We start from the raw sequence: 11900 nt of genomic DNA on the forward strand, positions 1-11900 counted from the left end.
ATAAAGTCTATTTTTATACATTCATATCACGGGCAATATTTACATACAGACTCAAAAGTCTCAAATCTGCTTTGGGAGTCGTTAAAAATACATTATTTTCATTATTAAGTAGATTTTATTATTTGTAGAGGAGGTAGTCAGTCTCAAATGTACTTGAGTAGCCTTCAGGGGCGGGGTAACCCAGAGGGGCGAGGTGTACTCCACGTTTATGAAGGTTATGATAGGTTGGAATCAAGTGGGCGTGGTTGTAGTAAGGGCGTGGCTCCCAGCAGCAACAAAAGCCAAAAAACTAAGGAAAATAATCTAAAATAATTTTTTAATATTTTTATTGTTTTATGAGCAGATTTTTATCTTACCAAAATATTCATTTTGATTTTGATGATTTTTATAAACTGAAGAATTATTTTATGTTTCTTTGCTTTTATAGCAAAAATATGCATCTATTTAACATTTTAGATTTAAATTTTGCATTTTAGAAACATGTTTTGTAGATTTAGTTTAAATATCAAAATATCATATTTATTGATAGACATTTATACGCATAATAATATAAACAAATAGTGTGAGTTGTGTTGAATAGTTAATTTATTAATGTATTATTTAACTACTAGTTTACTATGACAATGAAACTTTCAAATATGTTTAATGTATGCCGGCAATTGCATATAAAATTAATTAAATGCATAAATGTTTAATTCTTTTAGTGATTTTTTTGCTGTTTTCGACGAATTTATTTGTGAAACAGCCAGAACTCATATAAATTCCTATCAGAGTTATTTGCTGAGTCGGGTGAATACTTCGCATAAAACTGTAAAAAAATATGTGATCAAATTTTTTTCGGGAATTCAATATGAGTGAATTAATAACGCAAGTTTTATTTTTGTCAATTTTATTTTATGTATTTTTATTTTATGTATGTGTGTCTACCGATTTTTTTGCTATTAATTAATTAACTTTTTTTTACAAAAGTTTTTATTTTTAACATTTTTATGTATTTTAACTTATTAATTAATAGGATTATTATGAGGGACATTTGGGGCATTAAAAAAGTGAGGAGTAGCAAAGGCGTGAGTATAGGTGGCGCTGGAATAACTTGAATAAGCAAATGGACCAGGGTTTACTCTGCGTCTGTCAAAAGGTGAGGCTTGGGTACCATCAGCGTAGATTGGTGCTGATGCTGGAGGTGCTGCTGCAGCTGCAGCTGGAGCAAAATGTGGGGCGAAATTACCATAGGAGTAGTCCATTGGAGCAGCGGAGATGATTCCACGTCGGTATAATTCATGGGCACTATAGAAGGCAGGCCCAGGAGCGGATACAGGTGCTGGTCCAGGTGCAGGTGGGTAGAAGCCAAATTGTTGTTGAAGGGCTGGAGCTGCGTTGAATCCAGGGGCAAGGGTCATGATGACCATTAGAGCAATCTGGATAAAAGTACCAATTTTAGGTAATAGTATGGTTTTCTTTTAAGATATCGAGGTCTTACCAGGAACTTCATGTTTAATATTGATCTGATTCTGACTGAGCAACTTGGTAATACAAAGTGATATTTTTGCAATGTTCCTGGAGTATATATACTACTACTACTCACATATAGAATGTTTTTAAGTGCAAGGTTAATGGTGTTCCGTTATATCCTCTACTATAACTAAATCCATTGCATTTTTCTGCATTTTTCTACATTTTATGATCAACAATAAAAATAAAACATCAAGATATAGTTGTATGTTATTTATTTATTGTGCCTAGATTTCCTTATAATTTCAAAACATTCAATAGTGGTAACGTGGGACGAATGGGGTGTTGTAGGCGGTGTGAGCGACAGAAGCACCATGGTAAGCAGCAATTGGGGCGGCGTAGACTCCACGCTTGTACAGATGGTGGGCACCGTAGGCGGTGTATGGGGTGTAGGCAGCATGGGAGTATCCGGTGTAGGCCAAAGGAGCAGCATAAACTCCGCGCTTGTACAAATGGTGGGCACCAAAGGCATATGGGGTAGTGTAGGCAGAATGGGCATAAGCACCATGGTAGGCAGCTACTGGGGCAGCATAGATTCCACGTTTGTAGAGATGGTGAGCTCCATAGACACCAGCGTATGGGGTAGCGTAGGCATGGTGGGCATAACCAGCATGGGCATAGGCACCATGAGTGTAGGCAGCAACTGGAGCAGCGTAGATTCCACGCTTATACAGATGGTGAGCTCCGAAAGCATAAGGAGTAGCGTATGGAGTGTAGGCAGCAGCGGAGTAATGAGCAACTGGGGCTACATACACAGCAGCGGAAACGGCCAAGATGGCGGCGAAAGCAATCTGTAATCAAATCAAAAACAAATTTTAATTAACAATTTCTGTTTTTTTAGTTTTCTATTAAATTGAATAACCAAGACGCACCAGGAATTTCATGGTGAGTGTTTGATTGTTGTTTAGACTGCAGCTAGGATGCAACTGTGCCTACCACCTTGCAGTTTTGGCTATTTATACAAAAATTAAAGCAATGCCACACCTCGTTTGTTCTTGTGCAGCAATGGTGAGGCATTTGAACTTTAATAAAGCAGAGCATAGCAACTCACTCATGGTTCATGTTCAAGGTTGAGAGTTGTAACACAGTTTCGAAAACAAGTATGTGTACCAAAAAAGTGTGGCATGATCGAGTAGGTATCTAACAAGGAAGTAAATACCATATATCACAAATGTATAATTGGTAGGTCTAAAGACAATCCATTATGGACAAATAAACTTGTTTTAATGGGAATGCATTTAATAAACAAATATTGCGTTTTTAATATTTAAAATTTATTCTTGAAAAGACTCAGTAACTTTGACTAAAATTTGACTATGTTAAATATATGATCTCCTAATATAAAAATGTAGCTTATAAATTCCAATCAATCCAATCTATATATATAAAAAATGAATTGCTGTTCGTTAGGTCCGCTAAAACTAGAGAGAACGGCTGAACGGATTTATCTTATCTTGGTCTTGGAATTATTCGTGGAGGTCTAGGGAAGGTTTAAAAGGTGAGAAAATTCAATAATTGCTGGTAACTCTCAAAACAGCGCAGAATGGGCATAAGCACCATGGTAGGCAGCTACTGGGGCAGCATAGATTCCACGTTTGTAGAGATGGTGAGCTCCATAGACACCAGCGTATGGGGTAGCGTAGGCATGGTGGGCATAGGTACCATGGGCATAGGCACCATGGGTGTAGGCAGCTACTGGAGCGGCGTAGATTCCACGCTTATACAGATGGTGAGCTCCAAAGGCATATGGAGTAGCGTATGGAGTGTAGGCAGCAGCGGAGTAATGAGCAACTGGGGCTACATATACAGCAGCGGAAACGGCCAAGATGGCGGCGAAAGCAATCTGTAATCAAACACAAATTTTATTAATAATTTCTTTCTTTTTAGTTTTTTTTTTAATTCAATAACCAAAACGCACCAGGAATTTCATGGTGAGTGTTTGATTGTTGTTTAGACTGCAGCTAGGATGCAACTGTGCTTACCACCTTGCAGTTTTGGCTATTTATACAAAAATTAAAGCAATGCCACACCTTGCTTGTTCTTGTGCAGCAATGGTGAGGCATTTGAACTTTAATAAAGCAGAGCATAGCAACTCACTCATGGTTCATGTTCAAGGTTGATAGTTGTAACACAGTTTCGAAAACAAGTATGTGTACCAAAAAACTATGGCATGATCGAGGAGTATCTAACAAGGAAGTAAATACCATATATCACAAATATATATAATTGGTAGGTCTAAATATCAACCAATATGGACAACAACTTGTTTTTAATGGGAATGCATTTTAATAAACAATTATTGCGTTTTTTTAATATTTAAAATTTATTCTTGAAAAGACTCAGTAACTTTTGACTAAATTTGACTATGTTAAATATATGATCTCCTAATATAAAAATGTAGCTTATAAATTTTAATCAATACTATATATATAAAAATGAATTGCTGTTCGTTAGTCTCGCTAAAACTGAGAACGGCGAACAGTTATCTTATCTTGGTCTTGAATTATTCGTGGAGGTCACGAGGAAGGTTTAAAAGGTGAGAAAAATTCGAATAATTGCCGGGAAAATCCTCGAAAACAGCTCTTTTCTACCATAGGCCAAAATTTGACATTGAGATTCAATCATAGTTATAGTTAAATAGTTGATTTTCGGTGGCGCGCTTTGGAAATTCATTATTGACAAAACTTTATATAATTAATTTCTTTAAATTAAAATTGCTAATCTTATTGATAGAATTGACTCTTACTACGAGTATGTCTAGAATAAGAGAGTAAAAACGAAATACATTTTTATTAAACACTGCTGGAACGAAGTCGCGGGCAACAGCTAGTATACAATAACAATAACAAGTCTTGCAAAATAGACAGATTTTATTAATTATCAAAATTTTGTGTAGTAAACACTCAGTATAATATAGAAAGTAGAGACTCTAAATAAATATATTAGTTTGGCAGATGTAGAAAGTTGTAAATAGAGTGATAACATCAAAAAATAAATAGAAAGATATAAAAATAAAGTTTTATTTCATTGTGTACAAACAAAAACTAAATAATATTAAGATTTATATAACAACAAACGACATTACGTGTATATAAATAAATCAATATCAATAAAAGTTTAATTAAAAGAAGAGTTCTTGTAATATCAAAAAACAAGAAATACGATGAATGTGTTTTACTTTAGATTGTATATGAAATGCGATATCAACGCTAATGGATCTTATTAATGTCTATGTAATTTAATAATACAAATATAAAAATATACCTTTATAGAAATAAATATTTGAGTAAATTTATATTAATTTGAATTTCATTAAGTATATTGCAATATATTTAATTAAGTATTAATAGCACATTCTGGAAGATAATATAAAGAATGACATGAACTAGATAAAAATTTGTTTAATTTTTTATTTATTTATTTATAATCTATACAATCTTGTCGGTAACATTTTAATCATTTAATAGTAGTAACGTGGGACGAATGGGGTGTTGTAGGCGGTGTGGGCAACAGAGGCACCATGGTAAGCCAAAGGAGCGGCGTAGATTCCACGCTTGTACAGATGGTGAGCACCGAAGGCGTATGGGGTAGCGTAAGCGGAATGAGCATAACCATGATGGGCATAGGCACCATGAGCATAAGCACCATATGCGACTGGGGCGGCGATCACTCCACGTTTGTAGAGATGATGAGCACCATAGACACCAGCGTATGGGGTAGCATAAGCATGGTGAGCATAACCAGCATGGGCATAGGCACCATGGTAGGCAGTGATTGGAGCAGCGTAGATTCCACGTTTATACAGATGGTGGGCACCGTAGATACCAGCATATGGGGTGGCATAAGCTCCATGGTAGGCAGCTGGGGTGTAAGCACCATAGGCGGCTACACCATGATAAGCTGGGGCTACGTACACAGCGGCGGAGACGGCCAAGACGGCGGCGAAAGCAATCTAAAAATAATAAACATTTATTATAGATAATTGTATGTGTTATACTCGTAGATTAGATCCTTTGATTCTACTCTTGATACTTACGAGGAATTTCATGGTGAGTTTGTTTGGTTGTTGTTTAGACTGCAGCTAAAATTCAACTGTGATCTAACAAAATATTCCAGCTCTATTTATATGAAAAATATGCTCTAGAAGACATATTGAAGGTTAAATAATTGTTGTTTTTGTTGCTAATTTATAATCAAAACAATGCTTAGTTTTTTTGGTAGTTTTTTATGTGGACTACCTGTTTAAAAAACAACTATCGACGGAAGACAATTTACATATATTTATTATTGCAAATATTTGTAACAATAAAAGCTAGAATAAGCCTATTTCAAGGTCACGCAACTCACAAAGTAATATTAAGGTTTTATTTTTTTTACTTTATAGATAAAAAGGAAAAATGTTAATAAAATATTTATTAAAGTATAGAAATAATTTATTTATAAAAATTTAATTAAAAATAGGTTATATTTAGCTACATTGTTGATTTGTTATACAAATTTTATAAATTTAGTATAGTATGTTTGGTACGGAATTAAATGTAACAGGTAAAAAGTTTTGTGCGTGTTTCTTTTCAAGTAAACTTGAGTTGATATCAAAAGAAACAATAACAAAGAAAAACAAATCTAAATTGAGTTTTTTAAGTTTTATTCGAATGATTTGTTTGAAACTGAAAGTCAATAAATATTTTAGTACTTGTGACTGTGCTTTTTGATTTATATTCTAATATTATTAAAAATAAATAATAACAAAATATTTTTCGAGTTTTATATTTTTATTGCTTATATGTAATTGTCATAACATTTTATACATTTATACATTTAATAATAGTAACGTGGGACGAATGGGGTGTTGTAAGCGGTATGGGCAACAGCGGCACCATGGTAAGCGGCAATTGGGGCGGCGTAGATTCCACGCTTGTAAAGATGATGAGCACCGAAAGCGTATGGGGTAGCGTAGGCGGAATGAGCATAACCATGATGGGCATAGGCACCATGAGCATAAGCACCATAGGCGGCAACTGGAGCGGCGATCACTCCACGCTTGTAGAGATGGTGAGCTCCATAGACTCCAGCGTATGGAGTAGCATAGGCATGGTGAGCATAACCAGCATGGGCATAAGAACCATGGTAAGCAGCAACTGGAGCAGCGTAGATTCCACGTTTATACAGATGATGAGCACCGTAGATACCAGCATATGGGGTGGCATAGGCACCATGGTAGGCTGGGGTGTAAGCACCATAGGCGGCTACACCATGGTGAACTGGAGCTACGTAAACAGCAGCGGAGACGGCCAAAACGGCGGCGAAAGCAATCTATAATAAACAATGTAATAATTAATACATTTTCTATTGTTTAAACAAATTAAACCTACCAAGAATTTCATGGTTGTTGTTGGGTGGTTTGGTTGTTGTTTAGACTGCAGCTAAAATTCAACTGTGATCTTACCGACAGCTCAGCAACTATTTATACTCAATTTTTACCTAATCAAGGACAAGACAATACTTTTTCATATAAAAAACTTACTTAAAAACTTACACGAAAAAATTTAATAGCAACAAAACAGAGTCAGCAACATGGATCTATTAAACCAGTAAATAAAAAAAAGCGCTGAAGTGCATTATTGACAAAACTTTATATAATTAATTTGTTTAAATTAAAATTGCTAATCTTATTGATAGAATTGACTCTTACTACGAGTATGTCTAGAACAAGAGAGTAAAAACGAATTACATTTTTATTAAACACTGCTGGAACGAAGTCGCGGGCAACAGCTAGTATACAATAACAATAACAAGTCTTGCAAAATAGGCAGATTTTATTAATTATCAAAACTTTGTGTAGTAAACACTCAGTATAATATAGAAGGAAAAAGTTAAAATAAATATATTGGTTTGGCAGATGTAGAGAGTTGTAAATAGAGTGATAACATCAAAAAATAAATAGAAAGATATAAAAATAAAGTTTTATTAGATTTTATCAAAAAAAAAACTTAATAATATCTAGATTTATATAACAACAAACGACATTATATAAATAAATCAATATCAATATAAGTTTAATTAAAAGAAGAGTTCTTGTAATATAAAAAAGCAAGAAATACGATGAATGTGTTTTACTTTAGATTGTATATGAAATGCGATATGAACGCTAATGGATCTTATTAATGTCTATGTAATTTAATAATACAAATATAAAAATATACCTTTATAGAAATAAATATTTGAGTAAATTTATATTAATTTGAATTTCATTAAGTACATTGCAATATACTCGTATTTAATTAGGTATTATAAAAACAGTCTGGGAGAAAATATATAGGATAACATGAACTAGATTAAAATTTGTTTAATTTTTTATTTATTTATTTATAATCTATACAATATTGTCGGTAACATTTAATAGTCATAATCATTTAATAGTAATAACGTGGGACGAATGGGGTGTTGTAGGCGGTGTGGGCAACAGAGGCACCATGGTAAGCTAAAGGAGCAGCGTAGATTCCACGTTTGTACAGATGGTGAGCACCGAAGGCATATGGGGTAGCATAGGCGGAATGAGCATAACCATGATGGGCATAGGCACCATGAGCATAAGCACCATAGGCGACTGGGGCGGCGATCACTCCACGTTTGTAGAGATGGTGAGCACCATAGACTCCAGCGTATGGGGTAGCATAAGCATGGTGGGCATAACCAGCATGGGCATAGGCACCATGGTAAGCAGCGACTGGGGCAGCATAGATTCCACGTTTATACAGATGGTGAGCACCGTAGATACCAGCGTATGGGGTGGCGTAAGCACCATGGTAGGCTGGGGTGTAAGCACCATAGGCAGTTACTCCATGGTAAGCTGGGGCTACGTAAACAGCAGCGGAGACGGCCAAAACGGCGGCGAAAGCAATCTAAAATAATAAACATTTATTATAAATAATTGTATGTGATATACTCGTAGATTAGATCCTTTGATTCTACTCTTGATACTTACGAGGAATTTCATGGTGAGTTTGTTTGGTTGTTGTTTAGACTGCAGCTAAAATTCAACTGTGATCTCACAAAATATTCCAGCTCTATTTATATGAAAAATATGCTCTAGAAGACATATTGAAGGTCAAATAATTGTTGTTTTTTGTTTGCTAATTTATAATCAAAACAATGCTTAGTTTTTTTGGAAGAGTTTTTTTGTGGACTACCTGTTTAAAAAACAACTATCGACGGAAGACAATTTACATATATTTATTATTGCAAATATTTATAACAATAAAAGCTAGAATAAGCCTATTTCAAGGTCACGCAACTCACAAAATAATATTAAGGTTTTATATTTTTTTATTTTGTAGATAAACAAAAGGAAAAATGTCAATAAAAATATTTATTAAAGTATAGAAATAATTTATTTATAGAAATTTAATTAAACATAGGTTATATTTAGCTACGCTGTTGATTTATTATACAAATTTTATAAATTTAGTATAGTATGTTTGGTACGGAATTAAATGTAACAGGTAAAAAGTTTTGTGCGTGTTTTTTTTTAAGAAAACTTGACTTGATACCCAAAGAAACAATAACAAAGAAAAACAAGTCTAAATTGAGTTTTTTAAGTTTTATTCGAATGATTTGTTTGAAACTGAAAGTCAATAAATATTTTAATACTTGTGACTGTGCTTTTTGTTTTATATTCTAATATTATTAAAAATAAATAATTACAAAAATGTTTTTTGGATTTTTATATTTTTATTGCTTATAGGTAATTGTCATAATATTTTATACATCTTATACATTTAATAATAGTAACGTGGGACGAATGGGGTGTTGTAAGCGGTATGTGCAACAGAGGCACCATGGTAAGCGGCAATTGGGGCGGCGTAGATTCCACGCTTGTAAAGATGATGAGCACCGAAGGCATATGGGGTAGCGTAGGCGGAATGAGCATATCCATGATGGGCATAGGCACCATGAGCATAAGCACCATAGGCGGCGACTGGGGCAGCGATCACTCCACGTTTGTAGAGATGGTGAGCACCATAGACTCCAGCGTATGGAGTAGTGTAGGCATGGTGAGCATAACCAGCATGGGCATAGGCACCATGGTAGGCAGTGATTGGAGCAGCGTAGATTCCACGTTTATACAGATGATGAGCACCGTAGATACCAGCATATGGGGTGGCGTAAGCACCATGGTAGGCTGGGGTGTAAGCACCATAGGCGGCTACACCATGATGAACTGGAGCTACGTAAACAGCAGCAGAAACAGCCAAAACGGCGGCGAAAGCAATCTAAAATAAACAATGTAATAATCAACAAATTTTCTATTGTTTAAACAAATTACACCTACCAAGAATTTCATGGTTGTTGTTGGGTGGTTTGGTTGTTGTTTAGACTGCAGCTAAAATTCAACTGTGATCTTACCAACGGCTCAGCAACTATTTATACTCAATTTTTACCTAATCAAGGACAAGGCAATACTTTTTCATATAAAAAAATTTACTTAAAAACTTACACGAAAAAAAATTAATAGCAACAAAACAGAGTCAGCAACATGGATTTATTAAACCAGTAAATAAAAAAATTATGATAAATCTATTTAAATATTCAGTTTTATTTGTTGTTTACTCAATTTGTAATAAAATTGTACAATTTATACAAAATATACACATAATTAAATAAAGTTATACGTTAATAAAAATATTTATTGTCATTTAATTATAGTTTCATATAGCAGGAATATATTTTTGTGCAAAATCAAATTGAGAGTACAATAAAAATCACGAACATGACTCTGACTAACTTAAGTAATACTCAAGTGACTTAAGTAAACAAAATGTTTAGTGTTTACTAGATTATTATATTGAATGCATATCACTCTAAAAACTGTATCTGTGCACTAACGCATCAACAATTAATTATGAAGTATACTTAAGTATAGTTTCAAATAATAAATTTATTATAATTGATTGCATTTATGATCTGCTTGTGTTTGTGTGTAGTAGTGTAAAATAGATGTCTCACAAATTCGTATAATATTTATATCTATACTGTGCGCACCATTCTTGGCAGATAAGACGGATTCAGTAAACGACTTAAGTCATGAAAATAAATCACACCGTAGTCCTAGTGCTGCAATCTCGGAATCAATTGTTGAACTATTTTGTCTCTTGCTACATTATACTTATTTATTAAACAAAGAAAACTATATATAATCCGGAACATAATTATAATAATAATAATATTAATATAATTTGTAAATTTTTATTAATATATATTCATAATTATTTTATTTACATTAACAGATCAAAAGGTAACTAACGACCTAGTCCAGCTCCAGACAAAAGAGATATACTCTTATAGACATTTTGGCCATCGGTCTGACGCTTGTACAAATGGTGGGCACCAAAGGCATATGGGGTGGCGTAAGCGGAATGAGCATAACCATGATGGGCATAGGCACCATGAGCATAAGCACCATAGGCGATTGGGGCGGCGATTACTCCACGTTTGTAGAGATGGTGAGCTCCATAGACACCAGCGTAGGGGGTAGCATAAGCATGGTGAGCATAACCAGCATGGGCATAAGCACCATGGTAAGCAGCAACTGGAGCAGCGTAGATTCCACGTTTATACAGATGATGAGAACCGTAGATACCAGCATATGGGGTGGCATAAGCTCCATGGTAGGCAGCTGGGGCATAGGCACCATAGGCTGCTACACCATGATAAGCTGGGGCTACGTAAACAGCAGCGGAAACAGCCAAAACGGCGGCGAAAGCAATCTATAATAAACAATATAATAATTAATAAATGTTATATTGTTTAAACAAACTAATGGCCTACCAGGAATTTCATGGTTGTTGTTTAGACTGCAGCTAAAACTCAACTGTGATCTTACCAACATCTCAGCAGCTATTTATACTAAAGTTTTACCTAAGCGAGAACAAGGTAATATTTTATCAGTTTGAAAAAACTTAAGAAAAAATGCATCTATGAGTAGTTTGCAAAGTCAACAACATAACTTATAAAAACTTTTAATAAAATAATTATAACATATAATTATGCAAAAATAATCAGATTTATTATGTTGTTTACCTAATTTGTAATAAATTATTCAATATTATTTCATATACAAAAATTACTTCAAAACAAAAAAAAAATAGTTACCAAACAGAGTCGATAACATCTATTTAATCTATTAATCTATTTAAATAATCAGTTTTATTTGTTGTTTACTCAATTTGCAATAAAATTGTACAATTTAAACAAAATATACATATAAATAATCCCTACTAATATTATAAATGCGAAAGTTCTGATGTTTGTTACACTTTCACGCAAAAACTACTTAACCGATCATCATGAAAATTTGTACACATATTCTTAGTGGTCCCCGAATGGTT

At 34.0% G+C, this 11900-nt stretch overlaps 5 protein-coding genes and 3 long non-coding RNA genes across 8 annotated transcripts; 1 reads left to right on the top strand and 7 right to left on the bottom strand.

The window, feature by feature from the left end:
- Positions 1-984: 984 nt before the first annotated feature.
- Positions 985-1531, bottom strand: LOC135790334 (uncharacterized). The gene is made up of 2 exons (XR_010547733.1): positions 1481-1531; positions 985-1418 (listed from the first exon to the last, which is right to left on the bottom strand). It is a non-coding gene; the product is annotated as an uncharacterized lncRNA (long non-coding RNA).
- A 179-nt stretch (positions 1532-1710) lies between these two features.
- On the bottom strand, positions 1711-2463 carry LOC135791076 (histidine-rich protein PFHRP-II-like). The gene is made up of 2 exons (XM_065301391.1): positions 2385-2463; positions 1711-2303 (listed from the first exon to the last, which is right to left on the bottom strand). Exons 1-2 carry the CDS (start codon positions 2394-2396, stop codon positions 1767-1769), a joined length of 549 nt encoding a protein of 182 aa, XP_065157463.1. The 5' UTR covers positions 2397-2463; the 3' UTR covers positions 1711-1766.
- LOC135791078 (uncharacterized) lies at positions 1775-3908 on the top strand. Its single transcript, XR_010547913.1, has 3 exons — positions 1775-1829; positions 3400-3566; positions 3628-3908. It is a non-coding gene; the product is annotated as an uncharacterized lncRNA (long non-coding RNA).
- On the bottom strand, positions 3143-3567 carry LOC135791077 (uncharacterized). Its single transcript, XR_010547912.1, has 2 exons — positions 3431-3567; positions 3143-3355 (listed from the first exon to the last, which is right to left on the bottom strand). It is a non-coding gene; the product is annotated as an uncharacterized lncRNA (long non-coding RNA).
- Positions 3909-4908: 1000 nt separating the features above from the next.
- Positions 4909-5652, bottom strand: LOC135790561 (histidine-rich protein PFHRP-II-like). The gene is made up of 2 exons (XM_065300795.1): positions 5549-5652; positions 4909-5464 (listed from the first exon to the last, which is right to left on the bottom strand). Exons 1-2 carry the CDS (start codon positions 5558-5560, stop codon positions 4973-4975), a joined length of 504 nt encoding a protein of 167 aa, XP_065156867.1. The 5' UTR covers positions 5561-5652; the 3' UTR covers positions 4909-4972.
- A 613-nt stretch (positions 5653-6265) lies between these two features.
- Positions 6266-6947, bottom strand: LOC135790699 (cuticle protein 12.5-like). Its single transcript, XM_065300970.1, has 2 exons — positions 6885-6947; positions 6266-6825 (listed from the first exon to the last, which is right to left on the bottom strand). The coding sequence occupies exons 1-2, from the start codon at positions 6894-6896 to the stop codon at positions 6331-6333; spliced, it is 507 nt and encodes a 168-aa protein (XP_065157042.1). The 5' UTR covers positions 6897-6947; the 3' UTR covers positions 6266-6330.
- Positions 6948-9290: 2343 nt separating this feature from the next.
- On the bottom strand, positions 9291-9856 carry LOC135790730 (uncharacterized). Its single transcript, XM_065300996.1, has 2 exons — positions 9845-9856; positions 9291-9785 (listed from the first exon to the last, which is right to left on the bottom strand). Exons 1-2 carry the CDS (start codon positions 9854-9856, stop codon positions 9291-9293), a joined length of 507 nt encoding a protein of 168 aa, XP_065157068.1.
- A 950-nt stretch (positions 9857-10806) lies between these two features.
- Positions 10807-11381, bottom strand: LOC135791057 (histidine-rich protein PFHRP-II-like). The gene is made up of 2 exons (XM_065301369.1): positions 11341-11381; positions 10807-11279 (listed from the first exon to the last, which is right to left on the bottom strand). Exons 1-2 carry the CDS (start codon positions 11350-11352, stop codon positions 10812-10814), a joined length of 480 nt encoding a protein of 159 aa, XP_065157441.1. The 5' UTR covers positions 11353-11381; the 3' UTR covers positions 10807-10811.
- Between the last annotated feature and the right edge of the window lie 519 nt (positions 11382-11900).

Source organism: Atheta coriaria, unplaced genomic scaffold, assembly GCF_025399875.1.
Source record: "Atheta coriaria isolate IRGN ID8LTWV9N9 unplaced genomic scaffold, Caltech_Dcor_3.1 hic_scaffold_4_pilon, whole genome shotgun sequence".
Taxonomy (NCBI): Eukaryota; Metazoa; Arthropoda; class Insecta; order Coleoptera; family Staphylinidae; genus Dalotia; species Dalotia coriaria.